Source organism: Anomalospiza imberbis, chromosome 4, assembly GCF_031753505.1.
Source record: "Anomalospiza imberbis isolate Cuckoo-Finch-1a 21T00152 chromosome 4, ASM3175350v1, whole genome shotgun sequence".
In the NCBI taxonomy this organism is placed as follows: Eukaryota; Metazoa; Chordata; class Aves; order Passeriformes; family Viduidae; genus Anomalospiza; species Anomalospiza imberbis.
Window position 1 is genome coordinate 40274861 of NC_089684.1, and position 25174 is coordinate 40300034.

The 25174-nt window shown below is 41.1% G+C and overlaps 1 protein-coding gene and 1 long non-coding RNA gene across 4 annotated transcripts in view; one reads left to right on the plus strand and one right to left on the minus strand.

Moving 5' to 3' along the window:
• The window catches only part of LOC137472686 (uncharacterized), a 50937-nt gene extending 37778 nt beyond the window's left edge, over window positions 1–13159 (plus strand). The window contains exons 2-5 of one of the 2 annotated variants that reach the window (XR_010998368.1): window positions 5864–5921; window positions 8635–8705; window positions 9710–10016; window positions 11135–13159. This is a non-coding gene — a long non-coding RNA (uncharacterized lncRNA). Of the gene's footprint in view, window positions 1–5863; window positions 5922–8634; window positions 8706–9709 lie in introns of both variants that reach the window. The other variant, XR_010998367.1, reaches the window with a different exon arrangement.
• The window catches only part of SYNPO2 (synaptopodin 2), a 78051-nt gene that overhangs the window by 15170 nt on the left and 37707 nt on the right, over window positions 1–25174 (minus strand). For both annotated transcript variants that reach the window (XM_068187985.1, XM_068187986.1), the window contains exons 2-4: window positions 11275–11426; window positions 6234–7024; window positions 931–3116 (exon numbers count right to left, since the gene is read on the minus strand). In XM_068187985.1, coding sequence (XP_068044086.1) covers window positions 931–3116; window positions 6234–7024; window positions 11275–11426 — 3129 coding nt within the window. The remainder of the gene's footprint in view (window positions 1–930; window positions 3117–6233; window positions 7025–11274; window positions 11427–25174) is intronic.

Here is a 25174-nt window from a genome sequence, read left to right on the forward strand (position 1 = left end):
CAAAACCCAGCTCACCTCTCTGACTGCTCAATAATTTTGATTTACAGGCTTCTCTCATACTTGCTGGGTTCAAGGCGAACTCTGGTTAAAAATATGCCTGCATGTGGGATGTGAAATTTCCCCAAAATGGGAAGTTTTAAACAATTTGTCCAGCTGTCTTTCCACCTCTTTTTAGTCTTCATAACACTCCAGCATCTCTTACAGCACGTTCTCTGTGAAATCACAGAGGCAATTAATGATTTTGGATCACAGCTGATCCACATAGCTTACAAGCTAAGCCCCTGGCTGATCAATCAGATTCCTGTGGAAGGACCTTCGAGCCAGGACAGATTCTGAGTGAATTCCATGAGGCTCTGTGCAGGCCAAAGGTCTATCCAATTGTGTTCTGCTCATGATCAGTCAGAGTCTAACACTGTATCTATTTTATGCTTTGTTAATAATACATATTACTATTTGTTAATAAGGCACTTATTTAAAAAAAAAATCCAAACCACCAAAGTCCTCTAATCCCTAGGTCATTAGAACACAGTTGGGGAGAGGGACAGGAAGAAAGCTGTTCTCTGTTAATTTGACATACCAGGAATATTGCTCATTGTTTCTATTGTTGTAGTCCTAAAGTAAAAACCTAGTGTCCTGCTCACTTCATGCAATGGCACCTCTCCATTTCAGGATGTCATCTCTGTAAAGCACCTGATAAAATGCATAAATGTGCTAAAAATTTTAGATCTATTTTGATTCCTTTAAAAAGTTCAAATATTTTGGACCCAGATTTGAGGTGATACATCTGACATTCTTAAGTAAGCTAAGGAACACCACTGGTACAATCTCTGTGCCAGGTGACCACTGCAAACCAGTGACTGCAAGCAAAATGGACACTAAGTTTCTGCTTAGAAACCAGGTTTACTCTTGAATAACTGATGGCTTCCACACCTGTGCAGTGACGCCAGCTTTCTTGGCTGAAAATTTTGGCCTCGGAGCAGTAAACAAAGAGGATGTGGTGGTTTCTGGTTTAGAAAACGCAGAGTAGCCTGTGGATGAATATGATTCATTCCCTGGGAGAGAGGCGTTTGACGGGAACGAAGGCTGGGACCCGTAGGCGGGCACGGAGTACACTGAAGAGGGCCGGGCCCTTGTAGGAGAGCCAGCACCAGGTGGAAGGTAGGGAGGTAAAGGCAGTGTTTGCTTTGAAGTGGACAGCTTCGATGTCTGCTTCATGGCAAGGCTTTCCTTAGGAGGTTGGAAAGTAAATAGAGATGGATCAAGTTGATAAGGTTGATGTTTCATGATATCCAAAGCATTGAGACCTTTCTTAGGTTTTCTTTTTGTGTTTTTGGTAGCAGCAGCAGCCTTAGAGGAAGGCTTGGTAGCAGCAGGAGGGTAAGATGGGCAGTGGATGGGATTATAAGCAATGGGTGGAGGTGCTCGGACATTAGATGAATATTTCCAAGAAGCTGGTAAAGATGGAGTTGGGGATGCGGCTCGTGCCATGTTTGCCTGCACAGTCTCTGAATCCACCACATACTTCTCCATTCGGGAATGCCTCCTGGCAAACAGCTGTGCTCCTTTCCCACTCATAGCTGGTGGCATCTCAAAGGGAGGCTTTGTTTCTGCAGCACTTGGGGTGACTGGTGTTGCCTTGGGGGCAAGGTTTGGACTCGCCAGGCTGGCCTGAGGCCCTTTGAAAGGACCAGAAAGGTCGAGAGTGCTTGGGGGATGGATGGGAGAATTAGGATACTGTGGAGATTTGGGTGGTGCAGGATATGCTGCCTGAGGTGAGGTCGGTGCTGGAAAAGAAGGAGGCTTGTTGGAAGCAGCAGCTGAAGGTGACCAAACCGGTGAAACTGGAGTACTAGCAGAAGGAGACACCTTGAGTGAAGGTTTTGGAGCAACAGGAGGAGGGGCCTTTTGTTTAGATGCTTGAGTCTGCATGAAATTGCAAGCTTCTGCTCCCAAACTGAGGTAGTCTTCTTCGGGTCCTGACTCAAAACCAGCTCCGGTCCCTTTTTTGCCCTCTGCATTGTGTACAAGGGACAACAGGGCAGGATTAGGACTTACTTTGGGTGCATCTTTGAAATTGAACATAGGTTTGGAAGTGCTTCTTCTCTTTGCCTCCTGCAGTATCCCGGTTCTTTTGGCTGGCACAGCAATCCTTTCATCCCTGGACGCAATGTGTTCCGTGGGCTCGGTGGCTGCCCACGCAGGTGGGGCAGCCTTGCTGGCCACAGGAGCTGAGACAGGTCTGTAGAAAGCCTCTGCTGGTGGGCTGACAGAGCAGTAAGGAGGTGGTGCTGCTGCATCTGAAAGGGGACTGGTGACATTTCTTATGGGTGAAAATGGTGCAGCTGCTCGGTTTTGAACTCCGGAGGGGAAGGGTTTTGCAGTTTTATTCAGAGATGCTGCCTTTTGAGTTCCAGAGGACTGAAAGGAGAGGTTTGTGCCAGGTGCTAAGCCAAAGCCATTTTGTTGTACCACTTTGCTGTGATTCTGGCTCACGTCTGTGTAGCTTTTGCTCACACAGCTCTGCTGTCTTGACATTTCCTCCTCTTTTGATTGATAGACGGAAGAGCTCATTTTCTGGAAGTTCTCTGTCACGGTGATTTCCCTGTGCTCCTCTGTCTGCACTGTGCTTGCCTTCATCTCCTCTTGCTCGGCCGTAATCTGATCCATCCTCTGCCGCCTCTTGGCAAACATGAGGGCCCCTTTCCCTGTGCTGTCTGCAAGTGTCTGCATCTCCTCTCCACTTTTTGTCTTCTTTTCCACCTCGAGCAGACCACTGTCCCAGTCGAATGTCACGATCTTGCCGTCCTTGTCAATGTCAGAGAAAAAATCTTCATCTATTTCCGACTCACTTGTTGCAAGCAAGCTCACCTCAAAAGTGTTTTCCTTGTCCCCCTCTTCACCTTCACCCTCTTCCCCCTCGTCCTCGTCACGTTCTAACTCCCCAGTCCCGTAGCTGACTAAAGTGTATTTCCTCGCCCTTTGGCGGCGCTTCTTGAACATCAACACCCCCTTGGAATTGGGGTTGGGAGCTGCCGTCAGCAGCAGTGCAATGCTTTTACATTTAGATTTGGCTTCTTTCACCTGCTTCTCTGACAGGCTCTCGCTTCGTCGGAGCCCTGTGGAAAGAAAAAAGAGTGCACATTAAATTCATGCGGTCCATGAAACTGCAAGGAGACTATCAAGTGCATTTTTCTGTATTGAAATTCATTAAATATGAAAACATTTCTTTTGTATGGAAAGTTCATTATACTCGAGCTTTCCTCACAGTATCAGCTGTGTTATAAATTCCATACCCAGCATGCCTTGGAGACACACCCATGCAAGTTCAAAGGCTACATCACTTTGTTTAGGACACTCTTAGCTCAACAGGAACAGTACACATGTCTTTATTTCTAGCATTCTTAAGTTTTATTCCCAGCACCAACAGGCAGATGATATTTTCTTATTTATCCAGCTTCTGATCTGGTATTTTCCAAGTATTTGACTACAAGTTCCTAGTTTTACAGCAGCCATTCCCAGCCAGGCAGGCCCATTACTGCTTAATGTCTAATATCAAGTGAAACTGAGCAGATTCTGTCTGACAGTGGCAGCAGCTTCTTCCATTTAGGTGCTTCTTTTACTCCTATAAATTACAAACTTGCTAAAAGTCAGTATGCTACTTTGTATTAGCTGTTTAAAAGCAAGTATACATCCAGAAGGACATACACAGAAACCACTAGCATTAACTTTCAGCCCCTTGGTAGATGTGGGAGTTTGTCCATGGTACACAATGAAAGCAGCCTTTAAACAAGTATTCAGTCTTCAGTCTTTAAACAAGCATTACTTGCCTGAAATGTATGTTCTGTAAGATATAACATATAGAGAATATTTATTTTGGAAATGTGGCAAGAATGAATACACATTTAAGAAGGAGATTCAACTAATTTCTCAAGTTATTGAGAGTATCAGTAACAATATTTCTGAAAACATAAACTACTGGTTTTCATCAGGTCATGTGAAAGAGGAACAGATGCAGCTGCAAGGCTGATGGATGCACTGGACATCAGTGTGACTGCTTCCTTGTAATGGAACATGGAGCATGTGCCTCATGGGGCAATGCTAGTCAGGTGGTGCCCCTGCTGCTTTCCCTTCCTCACACTCTACCACTGAGCCTCATCAATGACAGCCTCAATAGCTCCTCCCTTCAAAAAACATGGAATTTAAAGCTATTCCTGACTAAATCAATGGTCATGAGGAAAAAACATGCCTCTGATAAATGTAAATTATTTAGAATATTTTTCTGGCATAAATAAAACAAACTTATTAAAGAAAGCCATGCCATGTGTTTTCTAGTCATGATCCTTTTAGCCAAGTCAGTAGATGGAGTCTGATACTTCTCCTATTAAAGACAATTGGAGTTTTGCCATTATGCCAGATGACTGCACAACTGGACTAATGGTCCTCACAAGAATCTATAGATGAGAAAAGAGCATGGCACCCAGACCAGCAATTTGTAATATTTTATGGTTGGAGAGCCGAATCACAAAATCCTCGGCTCAGTTCCTGTGACAATGCAATTGCTTACAATGGTCACTGAAGGTATTTTCCAAAACTATGGGTTTTAGTGTTAGAGTGCTACCTATTCAGGTAAGTATAATCTGAATAATATTTACAGAGAAAATTTCTGCTAAAGAGATCAAATGTCCATAATAGAAGTTCTTCTTTAGTTCAGACTTAAATGCTGCATAATAACTTCTATTTTTGCAAAAAACATGCATAGTATTTGCTGCACATGGAGCATTCACTATGCTGGGCAATTTGTTTTTTCTAATGTGTAGACAGGTTAATAATAATAATAATAATAATTATAATTATAACTGTAACTATAACTATAGTAATAATAATGCAAAAAATTTGTGTTAAATCAGTGGTTCCTAAGGATAATGACCTGCCACTAGTTTAGAAGAGACTGAGATTATCGTAGTTGACATGGAAAAAGGACAGGACTTCTTCTTGAAAGAAGAGTTTATCATTTAAAAAGTAGTTCATCTTTGTACTTTTGCCTTTTAAGACAGGCACTGCAAGTAATTCCCTAAGAAATGCAGGCACAGTCCCACAGTTGGTTCTGAATTCGCAGACAAAATGTGAAGCATGTGCACTTTTATTTTATACTTCATTTAATATGCCCAAAATATGTGGGCTGCATACAGACGCTTAGGCATAAGTAACTGCCCAATCCACTTGCCAATGAGACACAAATGGCTATCATGCTAAAAATATGCTTCCAGAGGAATTAGCAGTGGGTTAGCAGAGGAGTTCCAATGCTACATATGAAATAGTTTGTTGCTACAGTATCTCACTGCACACATTCAAGCACCTTTGACATACTGCTACTAAATCCCCAGACAGGATTCTTCACATTGCTGGGAAGGAGCAAGCAATCAACAGAAAGCTCCCAGATGAATAAAATAACAAAGAAATGAATAGATTAATTAATAAATATTACACCTCTACACCCAATTAATCAATATTGGCTCCAGTGACAAGTTTGCTTCCAAGTAAACTTCTTGGACACCTTTTGAAGCTGACCTCTGGGTCTGGGAGTCAGGAGAAATAACATGTTCACTTTACAGTCTTGAGAAGGCTGACCACACCAAAAGGATCATGTAACAGTTATACACATGCTGGTGTCTGTCAAAATCTCTTCTGCAGACAACATCAAGCTTTGCTGCTAGACTTTTTTATGAACTTTTCAAAGCAGTGGCATGGCTTTGGTTTTAGATGATGCAAATGACAACACAAAGCTTTTGCTATAAAAGGAGAAAGCCACAGGATTCACTTAGACATGTGCAAGCAACTTGCTCTTTTTGTTAATATTTTACAGATTGCTACTGAATATGAGTTAGAAGAACAGCAGAGTTCAGCCCTTTCAGGAGATGTAAGTATTTTTAGTTGGACAATGTCATGAGTTAATTTCAAAGTGGAAGTCTACTAAGCAAAGTTATTCAGCACAGTTAAGGCATGGGTACACTCTTGGCTCATCACCAGGAGCATTGTATTACCCTGAAAAATACATAAAGCAAGAACAGAAACATCATTTAAGAGAAAAGAAGAGAGGGAAAGTTAGAAAACTGCAGAAAAAAAAATCTCTAAACATTTTTTTTTTTTCGAATACATTCTAAATCCTGAAATTATATCCAAAGCTACCAAAGCTGCCCCCAGGCAGTGCAAATGATTAGATGGGACATACTCACTTGCGTGCCTTGCCCTGTGTTTGAGAGGTCTGTGTTCCTTTTCCGAGTGCTTGCTGTCTTCTCCCTGCACTGTGGCTTCTGGTGAGATTGCAAAGGAGAGGAGGGAAGGAGGTGCTTCTGACTGCCCTCCTTCTACAAGAGAATCAACACACCCCCTTTCAGACAGAGACCTGGGTGCTTCCTTCTCCCTGTCTGAGCAGTCTAGGATCACCTCCACCCTGGGGATAGATGGAGCTGCACCTTGGATCCTCTTGACCTCCTTGCTGCTAGAAAAGTGGACTACTTTGTTTGACCACTGGATGTTGCCCTCCTTCACACCCAGGGGAACTGCGATGAGGGGGCTGCTCCCGTCCTGTGGTGCACTGGGTCCTCTGCCTGAAGGGGGGCACTTTTCTGACCCCAAGAGAGTCACAGCAGGAGCACTGGTGGCCTTGTGGGCATCATTTGAGAGGGACAGCTGCAGCTCAACCATAGCACCTGGCCCTTCTTCTGCCGACCCTCTGACACCAGCCTCATCTGTCACGATCACTTTGGGGGTGCCTATCACTTTAGGAGGAATTCTGTGGCTTTGTGTGGTCTCTTGTTTTGTTTCAGCAAAGTGTGTGTTGCTTTCTGCTGCTCCATGGTGAGTCCCACTGTAAATCTCTGTGATGCATAAATCTCCATGGGGTATCTCTTGCGCTGTGTTAATTTGCAGTGTGGTGTTCTCCCCATAGTCCTCAATTTTTATATTCTCGTGCTTCCCATTTTCTCTTTCAGCATTCAAGGTTTCATTTATTCCACTGGAGGATCTGCACATACATAAAAAAATTCAAGAAATTAAGCTTCTGTAAGCACAGCTATTGTAAATAGAGTTGCAAAAGCAATTTCTGCATAGTATTTCTCCACCCTAATTAATTGTGGCACCTTCTACCAGGTCCACTTAAATAGAAGAATTTTCCCAGAATGTAAACATTTTGAATAGAAGCATCTTTGTATCTTTCAAAAATTTTCAACTTAGCAGTCCAGTAAGAGGGAAATTACTCGACACTGGTAGAACTATTACCCCACTACTAACCTGAAATGTGGAATTGTATCATTCTTAACATCAGTGTGCTTTTACAGATGCATTTCTGTTATAGGGTTTCCAGAGAAATGCTTCTGAGACTTTTGAGACAATACTTCATATTTCACATGTCTGTGAGAAAATTGACTTTGCATGACACCACAGGAGTGGTTATTTTTTGTCTCTGTAGCCACTACTGCAACAGTTTTAGGCACCATCCTTACATGCGGTTCCTCTCCCAAATCATTCACTCTCTTAGGAATAGAGAAGTACTGGATAAGGATCAGAGGGAGGGAAATGAATATTTGAAAGACACATTTGAAGAATTCCTGAGAGGATCATCATCCTTATATATCATGGATTAATTGAAATATTCTGGGTGATCCAGGAAAAAGGGGTAGTGAACCTATACAATATTTCCTACCTATTTAAAAGTACACTATTTCCACCTGGAAAATGTTGTTCTCACAAAACCTACAATATATGTCACTGTAGCTCCTTTTTCTAAACTATTAATTCCTCTGGCCCAGTTAAGATGATTTACTGCTCTTAGGACACCTGGTGTACTCTCTAGCACCTTCTTTCAGTATTCCCGACCGTACTGAGTACTATTAATTTAAGGAGAAACCTCTGCACAGCAAGGCTGCAGCATGTTATTTAGAGTTTCTATCTGCTAGAAGGTCGCAAAGCACTTTTTCAAATGAGGGAAGTGGTAGGTGTCCCCAGTAAAGTCCCCATTAAGCACTACAGAGATTTTTGAAATCAAAAGCAGGTATTCTGGCTATTCTGAAAGTTTGAAACCCCCTAGAAATAAAGGTTGGAAGAAGCAGCAGAAGGAATGAATCTGTCAGTGTGCTGAAGAAACTTCAATATCGCTTGCTTTTCAGGCATGCAGCTTACTGCTCGTGGCAGTCTGGGTCTGCCTCAAATAGCATAAAAGGTGTAAGATCCATTTCACCACATATGGGGCTTGGTAAAGGTCAGACAGATTTTAATTTAGGGAGCTCTTTGTGAGTGCTGCTGGATCCCATCGGATGATGCTATTTGGATGATCAATTGTACTGCTCTTGAGCACAGATAAATTACAGAAATCTGTAAACATTTCCTTGTAGGATATGGACTGGGAGCTGGACCAGCTAAATGTTAGCCTTTATTGGTAGTTGAATGATTGTGTGTATGTGTGGGAGAGAAAGATTTCCACCTTAAAAGGCCCTTGCTATGTATGGATATACTTCTACTCTATATAGACATAATTGTGTATCCTGTGTCAAAAGGCAGAATACTGGGTATGATTTCTTTTTTGTAATTTCAGATTCTGTTTTGTCAAATTATTGTTTCTGTTTCAGACCTTTCCAGCTCACTGCAGGAACAACAGCCCTGGTGTAATTCCAGGAAGGAAGCAGAACTCCTGGAGTCAGCATGGCAGGGTTTGTCGCCGGCTCATGTTTTTACTCCCTACGTGGCGTATTTCATGTCAGCATGCACTGAGCACTCCCTTCTTCTCCCTAGAAATATTCTCTCCAGACTCAGCAGTAGCCCAGGAACTGCTAACACTGATGTGAGAAGGCCAGGCTGGCGTTTCGGTGTCTGTCCCCTCTCTCCATGTTTCCTGGATCCATCTGCTCAGCATTTGCCGGGAAGATCAGTGAGATGCTCCCCCACACGGCATATGGGAGTTTCCACCCTGCAGGGTGTCGCTTTCCTCTCATCCTGTAAACCGAGCATTTTCTGGGCACTGCTGCTGGTCATTAACTCGCTGTGCCTTACACGGCATTGGGAAAACTTTTGGTAGACATCAAAGGCCAAGTAGCATTTTAAAAACTATTTTAAAAGCCCAATTTTCCTCCCAGGACGATGTGTAAGAGCAGAATTAGGTCAACAATTGATGCCTGTGAAAATCGCATCCTTCATGCAAAAAATTTAGGGACAGCCAGGAGCTTTCCAATGGAAAATATTCTTCCCTGCTAACAAAAGAGAGTTAGATGTAAAGATCACCAGTGGAACACCACTTAAATTATTCTTTCCTCATGCTTTCCAGCATTTTCTTGTGATGGCTGCTTACAAGTGGCTACTCAGGAAAGGAAGGATTTGCTTTTCATTGCCCTCAAAGGATGCAAAGACACTTCCTGAAAAGTCCTTATGGGGGTAGTGCTGAGAGGGATAGCACCCACAAACAAGATGGGAGTGGAAGAGAAGTGTTTCAGTCCATTCTCCCATACCTAGGAAGATACAGACAGCAAGGACTGGGATTTGGGAGAGATGATCTGCTGAGAAGAAGTTTAAAGATTCTCAGAGTGAATTTCTTTAGAACATTTTAGTCACTTTCACAGTGTTGAGCAACTGCAGTTTTCCAATAACTTCTGACATGGTTTCATTCCATGAAACACTGAATTACATGGTATAAACACTCTGTTTTGGTTCTGATTTTCAGGACATGCCTTGCTGTTTACCATGCATTCTAGCAAGAGCAACGGAGAGTCCCTTTCAGCTACAGCATCCTGTGACCTTCAGACAACTGAAATATCAGTTATGGAACAGCAACAGGCAGGAATCAAAGTATGGTGAGCTATTTCTATGGTTGAAGAGAAGACAGCTGGTCAGTCACAAATGTCACTCTTACAAGTGCAGTTCCAATAGCCATGTTATGAATTAAAAACAGAAGAATGCAGCTATCACATAAGGAACACTCAGCTGCTCCCCTGCTGAACCAGGAGCAGGAACTGTGCACTCTGGGGAAGGTAAACTCTAATCCTCAGCTAACACTGTCCCCCTGAGCTTGTCACACCGATCCATTACTCAGCCCCAGACAGCATGTACACACAGGCCATGCAAAATATCTGTTATAAATAAAATGAACACTCCTTGAGAGCATCTAGTTTTGATGGCAGAGTGTCACTTTGAACTGCTAAGCACTTGAGGAAAGCTCCTTTGTGCAGGTTGCAGGAACCATGAGGAATTCCACATGCTGTGTAGACATCCCTAGTAGCCAGAGACAAGTGCTTGTTTTCTGCCTTTCCGGGGACACTGCTCTGGTAGCTGTCATGATGAATTCTGATCCCTTCCTGGTCCTGCCTGTGAGAGGGAGCTGCAGTAGCTCTGGGGGGAGCCTTAAGTCTTTACAAGAAGTGTGGGAGTTTCAAGACTTTTCTTCCTCTTCTTACCTTCACTGAAGGCAACTCAGAGTTCATCCTGTCTGAATTCAGTCTGGGGAGAATGTGCTTTCCTGTAGGTGGCTCTGAACTCAGGTTGCCTTTATTACACTGATGGCAATTACAGAGCAGGCATTGGAATAGACTGATGTTCAGTCAGCAGTAATGCTGGCCTGCTTGTAAGTTTGTATGAAGCTTCTCTGCTTTAAGAAACTTGAAGCATTTTCAAAAACTGAAATTCCCTCTCACTATTTTATAAAGGCAGAAACTGAGACCCAGAGAGCTGTGACTTCCCCCACCTCATCTAGTGAGGTGATAACAGCTACAGAAATAGAATTCATGACTTCCAGACCCTCTCCTCCTCCTGACCACTAACACATTTTGCCACCTAAGAAGACCATTTGCCATGTCATCATCAAGACCTATCTGTGTAGCACAGTTTCTCCATCTATACAGCCTTTGTTTTATGTAAGCCTCACTTCCCTATCTGTGGGGAATAACAACACTTCACTGCTTCAAAGGGGTGCAGGGAATAACTGAACTCAGGGCCCTGCAGTATGCATATATGGTAGTAGACACCTTGCAAGTATTAATACTTACATTTGGAGACTGTACTATTAATTCTGTGCCTGACTGCTGCTGGTACAAAATTATATACATTAATTCCTTCAGCTCAAATTCTCTGTCTTCCTTTTCCATCCAAGCAGAGTTACAGATATTAACAACAGGACTATCAGAACCTCTCAGTATAAGTCTGCAAAACCTCTCAGTATAAGTCCGTGTTCAAAGCGAGCATTTTCCAGGTGATTCACTGAATTGCACCAAAGCATCCTGAGCATTCCTGTACCTCTTGATAAGCATCTGCAGGACGTCAGTCAGGCTTTCCATCAGAACAATGACTTCAGCATAGGTTAGGTCTCCACAAGGCTTGCCATTGATAGACACCACCTCATCCCCCTCACACAGTCCAGCCTTGGCTGCTTTGCTTTTGCTGCGAACCTACAACGAGTCAAAGAAAAATTCCAAATTGCACAATTAGTGTTCATTTGAAAACAGCAGCAACCATGTCCTCAGCATACTTTTTGTCTGTGCAAAAGGATTAATGATATTGATGATAAACAAATTTATGGTAGCACAAATTAATAACTTGCCTCAGTTGAGGTTAATACTATTCTGGCCAGTAATAATACAAAACCTTCTGCTTTACTGAGCTTGTGAGCTAGGTGTCAAACAGACTGGACTAATTCTTTCAAAACTGGGAGACATGGAAGTTTGGGACAGACAAAAATCAATTGATCACAGTTTAGCAGAACTGCAAAAAAATGCCCCATTAGTTTCTCTGGAAACAAAGACTACTAAGAGCTGAAATCTGCACTGAGATTGTAAAAGAAGAGTCTGTAAATTCAGGCCTCTCTGGGCAGAGTATCAGTATCTATATGCTGGTCACTTTTTCCTTAGATGCCCAACTGTAGTTTCAGTCTCCAAATGATAGACATCTGCATCCCTGGAGATTCTAAATCCATGTTAAGTCATGTAAGTAAGTGTCCTGATTTATTAAAGCATGACTGTTATGGTCTAAATTTCCCTGTTAAGTTCTCATTCAAGAATCCTCTGCAGCTCAGTTTTTCACTTTCACTCCTTTTTCCACTGGCAGCGTGTTATAACTTATCACAGTCTTTGCATAACAAAACCCAGACAGCTCTAACACCACTCAAGGTATGCCTACAGTTGATGGCTATTTTTGAAGTACATATTTGGCAAAGAGTGTGTTATATTAACCAGGATTCTTGCACAAGTCTATTTTAGAATGACATATACATAAAAAAGGGCTGGCCTTGAGTTCTTTGATCTCAGTCTTCTACCTGTTGGTGTGAGTACTTTGGCCTTACACCACATCCAGTTGTTCATTCAGTGTGTTTCCCTTGTTAATTCTCAGAGTGTTTTCTTGAAATTTTTTAGAGAAGTAGCACATCTACCACACAGTAGCAGAGTCAGTCCCTACTCACTGTAGGAAAGCTACTTCTGATATACTCTGGACCTGAGGGTGGAACTGCCCCGCAGACTCATGGAATTGTCCCAGATTTTCTATTAAGCCACTGGGCTGATACCTAAGATGCATTTCAGAAAGGAAGTTCCTTGGAGTCAGGATGATGTGGGGCACAACAGTAAGACTGCACATTTTTCTGTGACAGGGCCACCATATCTATCTCTGTTGTTTCAATTTACACATACCCATATGTCACATTACGGCTCTTGGAGCAGCAAAGGAACAGAAGCCTGGTGCATACAGAAGCCAGTTTCTACCTTGCAGAGTTAACATTTACAAATATGGAGTGGTATGCTGCTCTGTTTATCTCCCCTTGGACAACAGCATAAACATCCTTGTGCCTTGGGAAGAAATGACACTTTAGACAGTGTTGAGAAGGTTTTGCTTCATAGAAGAGCTAGCAATTGTGTTGAGGTCTAGTTACTGTCTTTTTTTAAATAGAAGGGTATGCTATTAAAATTTTACAAGATATCCTTGGCCTGAATGTAAATATTTAATGTAGATGCCATGAAGAATTTTGAGTGAGCCTTTTTCAGAAGATCTATAAACATCCATTATAGAAACCTGTGAACTCTGAAATAGTATAATGTGATACCTAGACTGTGAGAAGAAAACTTGTTTCTTTTTCTTTATGTAGTGTTTGAGGGACTCCTTGGTATCATAAAAAAGAAAAAGAAACAGACAAGGAGATTGATTTTCCTTTCAAAATTTGTAAAAGATTCTCTCAGTCCATTTTTTCTGCCTTGTGAATTACTGTGAGATCACAATTCTGAAATATATGAAACTGCATGCAAAAACATCCTCCCAAATTTGAACAATGTCTATATAAAATCACCTCAGTATTAACCTTTTTTTAACCTTTTTTTTTTTTTTTTTGTGTTTCTGTTGGGTTAATAAAAGGGAAGAGAGAGCACCCAGAAGAAACTAGGCAAAGGCAGATTGTGTGGTAAATTATAGCAGTTTGCTTTTAGGATAGAATATCCCATCATCATTTGTGTTATTTCAGCCTCAGCGTAACACCAACTTACTCAACAATATGTAGACTGCTTTGCCAGGAAAGCTGTAATTGCTTCTGGCTTTGTTTATTTGTTTTCACTGGACACCCACAAAAATGAATAAATAATTTACTCATGTAAACCAAAACTTTTCATATTTCTGGGAAAAATAATATAAATGAATAAGTAATAAAGAAAAAAGACCCACCCAGAATAACAACAACAACAAAATTCCAAGAAGATTTGTGGAAAGAAAGATCTCCCTGGTAAAATATGTGTTGGGTTGACAGTATTCTCTCAAAGTTTTGGCAGAAAGACTTTGAGGAGCCCACTGGGAAACAAAAGCTGCTTTTGTTAGCAGAAATGCAACTTGGTCACACAGGGGACAGTAAGAAACCTTTATCCAGTTCCTGGGAACTTAAAGCAAGGCATATTTGGTTGTAAAGCAGGAGAGATTGTTATAAAACCAGTGATTGCTCTTGCCTCATAGTGCAGCCCTTGCTTTCTCAGGTACTTGTTTCTCCTATACACTTAAAATTTTCCTGAGGAAGAAAATGTGAGTTTTCCAATAGTTTTTTTGAATGGGATCTCACCACAAGAAAAATAAGTTTGGAAGTATTTTCTTTGTTTTCCAATGCCTGCAATACCAGTATAACACAGCAAAACTGGGCTGGTGCAGTTAGTGCTGAACCTGTGAAGACAGCAGCTGTTAGTGGGCACCTTGAAGAGCTCCACCCCATTTTCAGCTGGTGCTACCTCTACTGCTTTCCTGCTCCCCTTCAGTCAGGACAATTTATTGTTCAACGTACCTGAAGTGTGTAATTTCTTTTTATTTTCAGATTTTTTTCCTGCATCCAGAATTTCCTGCTATCAGGAGTGCCCTTTGATGATTAAAATGTCAAGTCCTGAGCAATTCCTCACATCCACAGAAATATTAAACTTAGGAGAAAACTGTTCCATGCTATGTGAAGAACTTAGCCTGGGTGTTCACTATTATCTGTGCACTCCAGGGAATCCAGGAATCCCTGGCACCAGTTCAGAGGCAGCAGGGACTGGGGGCTGTCCAGAGGCTGCTCAGGAGGGTCTGCGAAGACTTAAGGTGGAAAATGTGAGTGAGCAAGCGCTGGGTGCTGTGCTGGCCTGGTGAGAGATCACCTCCCAAAGACAGAGGTACATGGGGAAAGTGTAGGACAGGAACTTTGGTGGTGGCTGTGGGATGCTGCTGGGGCTGGAGTAGCCATGGATGCTCACAGCATATGGCAGTTCCAGTCAGTTTCTTAACCTGTAAAGAATAAATTGATGGGTACACAGTGGCTGTGCTCATGTGAGTGTGGGGAAAAGGTATTTTTAGAGAAAGCAAATGGGAGGGCCCAGCCCTCATCCTGTGTACACACTGTAGTGCTTTTAATTTAAACTAGATCAAGTGTCCTTCTGCCAACTGGATACTCCTTCCACATAACTAGATATCCTGTGATTCGATCTGAAAGCTCTCCAGTTACAACCCAGAACTGTTCCATGCTATGAAACAAAGTATGGTAAATCAGGAATAACTGAGAAATTTGCTTCAAAAATGTTATCCCAATGAAGCTAAAAATCTGGAGGAGATGCACCTGTCACTTGCTGTGGCTGCAAGTGGATGCACAGACAGCAGCTGTGGCTCAGCTGACCAGGCGATGATTTTGGGTGCAAGTTTGAGCCCTATAATAAGCAGATCAGGGCTGAGGTATGTTGAACCTGGTAACAAGGTCAGTGAGTTGTAGTTTAAAGTGAGGCAAATTAATGGCACAATGAAGAATTATTAGGATTTTTCATCATCTTTACCAGTGATTTTTGTTAAGGATTATGTGTATCTTAATCTTGTCCTGGAGTTTAGTTCATTCTGGAGCCAGGAGTGCAAACTTTTGTCTGGGACATGTGTCTAAGTGCTGTGCATCAGGTATAGCCTTACTGAGCAACCAGTCTGAGGAAATGAGCAATATGACCATAAGCACGGTCCATTTAGCCTAAAAATGTATCTAATAAAATAAGACTTATGTAGGTTTAAAATATACATATATTTGTACTGCAAAATTCTGAATTTAAAGCAAGCTTTCCAAAACTATGAGTTATTTTCAGAACTATTTACTCATCCCTTTTCAGTCTGCCAGCTGCTTTTAAACAGCAGAAGAGGAAATATTGCCACTGCCAGTGGAAATATCCTTCCCTGCCATTTCAGGCACCTTGCTCATACAGAGAGAGTAGTTTCTTTCATTGAGGGGTTACCTCTGGAAGACCCTATTCAGCTGGATAGCCTGTCTGATTCCTGAAGCCCCATTTGAGCTGCTGTTTCCCCTCAAGGTTTGAGGCTGGTTCCTGGAATGTTATTCACACGTGTGTCCTCAATGGTAGGCTTGGGTCTTTGGTGGCTGGCCTTGTGTTCTGCTGTGATGAATTATGTTGCCCAAAATAGCAAGCCTTACCAGGCAAGGGACTTCTGTAGATCAGTTGTCCATCCTCATTATTGTTTACTATTTTAGTTATGTCAACTGCAAACTTTACCAGCAGTGATTTTTTTGTTTTCTTTTAAACTGGTGATTAAACAGCAATAGCAAAGGACATGTCCTTTGACTACTGTTATGTCCTTACTGATTAAATGATTCCTCAGATAAATGTTACCTTCTCAGACCCAACAACTAGCCAGCTTCTAAAGCAGTAATTTTTACTACAGTAGCAAACTGTGCCCTTTGATGTCTTGTTGTTATCAGTAATGCAGGAATGTGCTTAATAAATTTCTATTAAATAAACTTTTTAAAGTAATCATTCACCTAAATCTTGGGATTAGTACCCTTACTCTGTAGAACTAACTAACTAACTATGAATTAATAGAGTAGCATTGTTTAAATATGCCTTGTGTGGAGGTTTTTTAATTGTTCTGTTGTATTGCCAGAGATATGAAATGGTAAAGAAGCAGAGAAAATAGGTGTCAGTAAGCAAGAAGATGGGGCTGGAGAGATACTGCTGCTTCTTTTGATGTTCGTACTAATATTAAAGCAGTAAGTGGTTGATGCACTCCTTTCACAAACCATATTTTCTCTAAAAGAAACAACTTTCACTTTGATACCCTGAATACAGTTCTGATGTTTCTAAATGTATTTTTTTAATATACAGTCAGATACCTTAACTTTGAGAGCAAGTATAATTAAATTAAGAATCCAAGTTAAATGGGTTATGTGTCAGAAATAACAATGAAGTCAACTGACTTGAAGAGGCCTAGTCCTGGTCATAAAAAAGACGGTGATTCGAAGCAATTGAAAAGACAGGAGAAGTGATGGAGTGATCAAAAATCTTAGTCATTAGAGAAAGTTGTATTCTGCTTGCTGACAAAGTGACAGATAGTACTACACATGAAAGTACACAAAGTATAGTGGAACTCAGCTTTGCCACTTAACTAAGTGCAAATTAGTATTACAACAATTAAAGGCCTGCCTTGTTAATTGCTGCAATAAACTTATCTGGCTAACAAGTTTTTCTTAAATATGTTTTGAGGTCAGCTTAAATAAAGTAACATAGTCACTACTTAGTTTAATTTTATCAGACATTAAGTCATATTCTCCAGAAGTTATTTTTTCTCATTAATTGATTAGCTAAGTGTTAGTTATGAAGTTCAGGATGAGGGATCAAAGGTAAGTGTTTCCTGTACATACTATTAAAAAAAAAATCCCAAAACCCACCAAAAAAGGTACTTCATCTATTCTGTTATAAACCCTGCAGCAAGGGCAGTGGCTGGTAAATGTATTTTAAAATATTTGAGAGTTATCTGTCACTCTAATAAAATGAGTAATGCTTTGCTATGAGAAAGAAGCACAAGCACTCAGAGTGACAAATGCTAGTGTATTAGTAGTTTGACTTGTATGAAGTTAGGGAATTAAAAATGAAGTTACAAATCAAATTAATTCAGCCACAGTTTATAAATAAGGCTCTAGGGCCTTGTTTGGCAATGGTTATGCATGCAGGAGTCCTTTAGACAGAAAATAGCCTTCAGTTAGTGAGCTTTTTGGGGGTTAGATATGAAGGACTGTACAGTAAGCTAAGCATACCTCCTAATGTGCTTGGGTTTTTTAGGGATCTCTGTAGATCCTTTAAATAGCTCAGAGACTCCAGGCTGGTAAACAGGGCTATTGCCAAATCAGAGGGGGTGATGAAGGGACAAGCTCACATCCCCTTGTTTTCTCCATGGTTTCTGGAGGGGCTTTAAGTCAGGTTTGCAATGAGAACATCCAAATGTATTTCTACCTTAACACTTTCTTCTCCATCCCCAAGCACTGCCATCACAAGTTATAATGTGGGCTGTATAAATAATGAGTCTTAAGGAAAAAGTGTCCATAAATGAGGAAAACTGGAAGACCTTTTTGTTCTTAATTTTCTGTTTTATTATATTTATAAAGAGAAAATAGCTGTCAGTTGACAGATAGACATGTGCAGACAGGAAAGAGTCATCAGATCTTCAGGAAGGGAATTGGAGCCACTTGTAGATTTAACTGAGTAATGGTAGCAGTGGAGTTCCTTGAGAGGTTTTAAAAGTAATATAATTAGGAAATATTCTTGCCTAGAACTCTTGCTTTGCACCCATGTAAATTCATTGGAAATACGAGGTTCTGGTCTAAACTGAAGGCATTTTTTGTAGGACAGAGCTCAAGCTTATGGATTGCATTTTGAGCAAAATGGGTTAAATGCTATTGATGTAACAGTGTCGTTGATGGAGTTGGAGTGGAATGATTTACCTGGGTGTATGTATTCTGTATACAGACTCCACGATGGCTGCATGCATTTTACTCTTATAAAGGGCCTCTTAGAGCTGGCATACCAAATTTTAGTCTGCTTTCATTAGCCATGCCTGTACTTGAGCATGAGTCTCCTGGGTGATGTGGCTCAAGCTATTTGCATCTGTGGTGCCTGGAGGTGACTTTGCATCAAGCTGATTCCTGTTCTCATCATCTCTGGACTGAATTTCTCTACAAGATAAGCTACTTTCTTTCAGAATCAGTCAGGGTAAAAGCCACAAAGTAAAAGCTTCAGACAGGGCAAGTTGCCTGGGATTGTGAGATACAACTGCTCCCTTGCTCTTCTGAATGTATGGGACTGCAATGAGAAGCCTTGCCCCAGAGCTAAAGCTCAAGTGCTGTGACTTTAGCTACTATAAATATAGATAATATTATTAGAGATAGTATGAATATAAACTACTTTTCTATATTTTACCTTGAATTCTCTATGTCCCCTCCTTTGGGGATTATATGCAGGATTTACACAGTAAGACTGGTGAGACAATGCAAATGCCTGTTAATTAACTGGGTTAAACAAAGATGCTTCTAAGTTATCTCCCAAACAGTTTCCCTGAGAGGAAGCTTTGAGTAATGAAGTATCTTTGGCTTGTAAGGTAAACACAGAATATTTTCTCTCACCAAATTCTTCCTGGTAGCAGGATAATGATATTGGGAATTGGGCAGTTCAGCCCACCCTTTTCTCCTTCTGGTCTTAAAGGAAACCTCCTAGAAACATCCACTTTCATGTCTGTCTGTAAAGGTAATTATCTTTCTAAATGGGTTGTGAGACAAAATAACATTAAAGACATCAAAGGAGAAAATAGTTAATATGTCCAGACATAGTTTTATTACTAAATGCCAAAAAGCCTTTCCAGAAGGGGAGGTAGGATAGCACTCTTTGAATGCACAGGAGTGCTGCCATTGATTATCACCAAGATCATAATGGGAAAAATTGAACGCTGGTATAGTATTATAGTAGTTTATGGCAACACAGGAGATTTGGAAGCCAAGCCACATAAAACAAAGGTACTTTTTAACTTTAAAATACATGGATCCCATTGCAAAGGTTCTGGCTTTACTTAGCAACTCACTGGTAAAGCAGACCTTTAATCATGGTTTGCTCATGTAAAAGTTAATGGGACATTCTTGCAGAGGAGATATGGTACCAGGTAGTTATTGGTTTACTTTTTTATTAACTCTGTCTCCATTTCTTCTGCTGCATTGTACATGTGAAATCATACTACTTGATTCTGGATCAGTTCAGTGACTGTTGTCTCCTCTTTCCCACAGTGTCAGAAGTACTTACATAAAGGTTCAGATCTTCACAGTGTCTATTTGACAGATGCAGTTTGGTAGAACTTCTTGCACATTCTGTCGTGGGAGGGTTACAGAACCTGTTTGGCCATTTATATATTGACAGAGCACTTGCGCCATTTGGACCCAGAGAGCAGACTGATCTCAGTGAAAAGCCTGCTCAAATTCCCAAAAGCCTTGCCTAATGTACTGGTGTATCATCTTACTGGTGGTTGCCTTTTTCTGGCAGGAATCCAAAGTTAGCAGCTGAAGAAGAGATGAGATAATGACCTCTGAAATATTGATGTGGTATGCTGGCGACGCAGCAGATTTCCCAACAGTGAGCTTGGGTGTGCAGCACTTAAAGTCTGCTGTCCATTTTGTACAGCAGATCCAGTGCATAGCCTTTCTTGGAGTGTACCGTGGCATACTTGTAGTTGATGTGTCAAAACCAAAATGTTGTACTGCTTTACCTTTTTACAGTGAATTTTTGCTACGGCAGAACATGTGACAAGGAGAGGAATGATGCCATTGCTTTGGTAGATGTGTAGATAGCATGGTAGATGTGCTTTGTCTGCTCTATTTCCATTCCCCTTTTCTTCTTGCACTGCTTGAGCAGTGACTGGCTGTATGCTTCCTGCCTTATTTCTAAGTCCTAACCAGCTTTGATCTCTCCATGAACACTGTAGCTATGTTTTCATTTCTTCCTTCCCACTGCTCCCCAAACAGGGAGATAATTGCATTGTCAATGCTTCTTTGGGATTGAGAAAATAAAGCACCTTTACTGAGTGCTTTGGTATAAAAGTAGAATAAAAAGTCTTAAATTGCAGTGTACCTTATGTCCTGGAGACTAGAATTTCTATATTATAAGGTCAAGGGAGAATAAATAGAGATCTAAAATATCTTTATTATCTGCTACTGAACAGTTGGAGGCAACATGTGCTACAATAGACAGTTCTTGTGATAAGTATATCCACTGCCTAACCTGGGGCTGAGCTCTTGTCACTGAGGAGTAGAGGAACTGCAATATGCTTGCAGTATTTGTACAGTCCCAAGGCCATACACTGGGAGTTTCCAGTAGGAAAAGGGACACCTTTCTTATAACAAAATTGCAGTCAAATCACTGGTAAATGAAAGGTAAAAAGCAAAACCTGCTACCTGAAAGTACTTACCTGTTGATGCTGCTAAGAGAATGAGGGTATATAATATTTGCACACTGTTACAAAGAGAACATTTCTAGCCTAGACTTGGGTCTGCTGGGAGAAAGCAGAAAAGGTGTGTGAGAGGTAACTGAACCCTTTAGTTTCAGAAAAAGGAAAAGAAAAAGGAAAAGAAAAAGAAAAATAAATTAGTTTGCTGGAGGTCTTTGTACTTTCCCCAGTTTAGTCCAAAGCATGTTTGTGTAATTTGATGCTTTGACTTGTGACTTGCCTTTCAAATTAAGCAACGTTTTACAGGCAGACACAAGGGGCATGAGGGTTTTTTGGGGAGGTAGCAGTAGGGGGGATGACACGCTTCTTGGTGACACACAGCCTATAAATCCATCTTGCTGGCAGGCAAATAAGCCACTCAGTTTACTGGTGTGCACTTCGTCAAATCCTCTCATTCCTAGCTTCATATCCTGTATCAATTACTCTGTTCTGTGTGGCTCCCCTGTCTCATTTTCACTTCATTGGTCACCTGCCCAAATTCTCTTGATGCAAGGGGGATGGGAACAGGCAGAGAAGGAAAGACAAGAGGGTTCTCATTACAAATCTGGATTTGAGACAACATACTTAATCCTTAAAGCAAAACTGCTCCACTGACAGGTAAAATGTTCAGTCTCCCCAGTCTATTCCCTGAAATGGTATTGTTTATTACAATCCCTTAACATTATGTCATGAGCTTGCAAATACATGAGCATGCCATATGATCATCCTCCTAAAAGGAATAGCAAAGGCAGCAAGAAGGAACAAATGCCGTCTTACAGGTTTCTGTTTCAGCAAGGGTTGTAGCTATCACTGTCAGTGATGTCAAGGTTATCCTGAAATGTGTGCCCAGTGATGTATTTCTTGCTACTTGCCTCACTGCTGAGGCAGCAATTCAGTCAACACCATGCAGAGGTAACTGGAAGCTTTGCCTCACTCCCAGTGGAGAAAGCAGTGGCCCTATGTTTATTGTGGGAGCTTTCTGTGTGTACAAAGCACAGTACAACTGGGCCAGATCTCAGATTACGGGGTAGGGGGCCTTTGGTGGCTGTACTGGCACAAATGAGAGACATTGTTCAAAGAAAATAAATAATATGAGCATCTGGTATAGGCAGTATCTAGATAATATACATTAAACAGTTATTGTGTTATGCACTAGCAAAGTGTTCAATGCCAAATAATCTTCAGAGGAAAGCACAGTCTTCCAAGTCATTTGAGAAGTATGAATCAAACAGTGGCCTGAACTTAGCTGAGAGCTCCATACAGGGGCTGTGTCCAGTTCCCAGTGCTTGTGGTCATCTTTACCTGGACTGTTCAACTAAATTAAACTTAGAATTAGTCTAAAGAAAAATACTCCTCTGTGAAAGCTGCTAGATTTATTTACCAGGGCTTCACATGAAACTCCACCATGTTGCTCTTTCTTGAACTGTATCTATTCCTTCCACTCCTCAAAATAAGTCAGCTGGATTCAAGCTTCCCTACTTCCCAGGAAAGTACTTACTGACAAATTTCAAAACTGCCTGTTTCACTGAATTTTCACTCTTCCTTGACATTTCTCTAATTACTCAATTCTTCATATCTGAGACAGGTAGTGTACAAATTTATATTGACAAGTAGCTTTAGCCATGAGGTAGAGTTTCAGACAAGTCTCCCAAGACTCACAATTTAAAGAAACAGTCAAAGAAAGCATGCAGAATCAGTTATTAATCTTTTAATTCCCTTAGCATTCCTCATGTTTACAGTGTAATGTTTTGAAACAACCTTTTAAAACTGAGGCAGTCTCAGGCCAACCCGCCTTGGTGTTTAGGAGGAAAAGTTCTGCCAAAGCTGGTGAATATTCTGTGAGTGCCAACACGTAGGTTCATGTGAAGGCTTTCTGGTGTTGTCTGGCTGCTGTCCTGGACAGCTCCTGTTTTGTGACTCATCAGGAAATTTGGATGTTCATCAGCCTCACATCTCCCTGGTGACTCAAATAAAGTTGGTCAGGAAAGGAGCAATGATGGTTCTGAGAGTGGATGTACACCAAGGATATCCTAGCCTGGTAGAGGCCAGAAACCTGGGGAGGTCAGTGATCTATTTCTCCTCCCAGAAGAGGAGATAAGGTTTCTGTGCTTGAGCTGGAATCCCTAATGATGGGGAAAATGGAGGCTGAAGATTCCTGAGAGACATTTTGAAAACCTCCAGGGAATTAAGCGACAAAAGTATTCTCTCTGTGAGCTTTCTCACCCGCCTGGGCAACAACAATGGGCAAGATTTTTAACCTGTGCTTTTAACGAAAAAATTAAAGCCTATAATCTGCCATGAAGATTTCCTTATCTGAGTCTCAACTTTTAAAGAATATTTCCAGAATTTGCCTAGTTTTAATTTTATCAGTTTTATCAAGCTCTAAAATGGCCACAGACAGATTGATGCAAACTGTCACAAGAATTCATCTTTCTTTTTCAATGGCTTAATCTGAAGTGGCTTTAACCAAAGATAATTATAAACAGGAATAAATATTTCTATTGAAAAGATCACTTTGTCACCCCCTTAATCCTTTCTTGTGAAGGCAGCTCTTGAACACATGTGACAATCATGCAGGTTTCATGAAATTGACATAGAGATTAGTATTCATGATCTGTCTTTCAGCTCCTAAATAAAATCCCGTGTAAGTCAGGTGTGGAACCAACCAGACCAAAAACAAAGTGTCTTACAAGTAGAGCATGAGACTTGCCCTGGAACTGAAGGCTGAATAAAGAATTAATCTCTCCCAGGGTAGGCTAGAATCATATCCCCATCTCCTCTTCAGATTTTAAGATGAGTACTCACTCACATTTAATAATTTGGAAATATCAGCAATTTCAAATTCATGTTATATATGCTTCCAGGGAAATATTACAGTGGTAGAAGAACTATTTTGGCATGGCAAATGGATAGTAGCAGTCAGAACACTGAGAAATTGCTGTTTTACTCCAACAGTAAATGTGGAAGCTGAGCCAGACTTCTGGCTCCCATGTCCAACTGTGGCTGTTGTCCTTGCACATTTGTGTCTGAGGTCAGTCTAACACAGAGGTGCTGAGCTCTGTTTAATGCTCCTGGACTTAGTGCTCCCAGGAATTAGACCTCCTATTCTTACAGTCTCCAATTCCAGCATGCTGGCAGAGTTGGCTTGTTTAGTCCCTGACTTTAGTAAGAGCAAGTTGTCAACATCTTCAAAGGCTGGATGAAGAGGATTTGTGTTCTCCCTGCCCTTCATTTCTGTATAGTCCCAAGAGGAATGTCTGCCAGAGAACTGGAAAAAACTGCTACCCTGATGTGTGAGATTTCTGTTTGTTTTTGTCCGTCCTGTTGTCCTCAGTGCAAGTGTTGGGCTTAACTCAGGATATCGTGCCCAGTCAGGCAGTCTGGGAAAAGTTGGCAGCTGTGTCTGGGGGGGAAAGAAAGAGTGTTATTTTTGCAGAGCTGTAAATCCAGCACATTTTGCCAGTGCTGCATCTTTTTTTTATTGCTTGTTTCTAAGAAGGTATTGCTGCAACAGCACCGGCTGCAAAAATCTTGTTTGCTCAAAGTTCACGACAGGACAGGTCATGCATTTTGCACATTTGTGGGACACTCGTAAAGGAAATACAGAGCAAGCTTTCCAAAATCTTCAGCTTGAAATGCAACAGTTTCCTTGCTGCCTGGAGCTTCAATGTCAAAGAGATTTCTATTTTTAGAGAGAGATTCTACTCAAAGAACTGCATAAGGCTGTCCTGGGGAGACCATTACATAGATGAGAGTATTTGTTACTCAGTTGGGAAGAAAAATTCTGTATAAAAGTGAAAAACACAAAGATACTCTCATTTGGTTGTCTTTTGTGGGTGAGAAGGAACTGAGATGAAAGCTGAAGACTCAATATTTGGTTTTCAGTATTCTGATTTCTCTCAACTCCTTGAAACAAGTGTTTTAGCCATTAAAAATGTCAGACATGGCTCTTGATCTGAAGTGATGATGCAAAAGGAAAGAGATAGCTTCCAAGCAGAGTTTGATGCCAAAAGACAACTTACTATGCGAACATGTGACAACATAAGGGAAAATCCCACAAATAATCATTGTTTTATTCATGGGGAAACTAAGTAAAGCTTGATGTTACAGATTCAGCCTTTACAGGTATATATTTATTAGTTATCCTGAGTACAAAGTGCACCTAAACTGAATGGGCACTACAGCAAAGCCATCAGGTCAGGTAGGCTCAGAATAGTAGTCACAGCTAATGGCAGGAAAATGGAAGAGTATCTGAAGTTCTAGCTTTGCTGGGGAGCCTTCTTCTGGAGTCTGTTTTTTAGTCACATAGAATCATCCAGGAAACACCTAAATCTGTAACCCTTAATATCTGGGTTTGTATTAATAGAGAGGAAAAAGGTCTGTACAGAATTGGATGAACTTGTTTTCTCCGTTAATGTTCTCA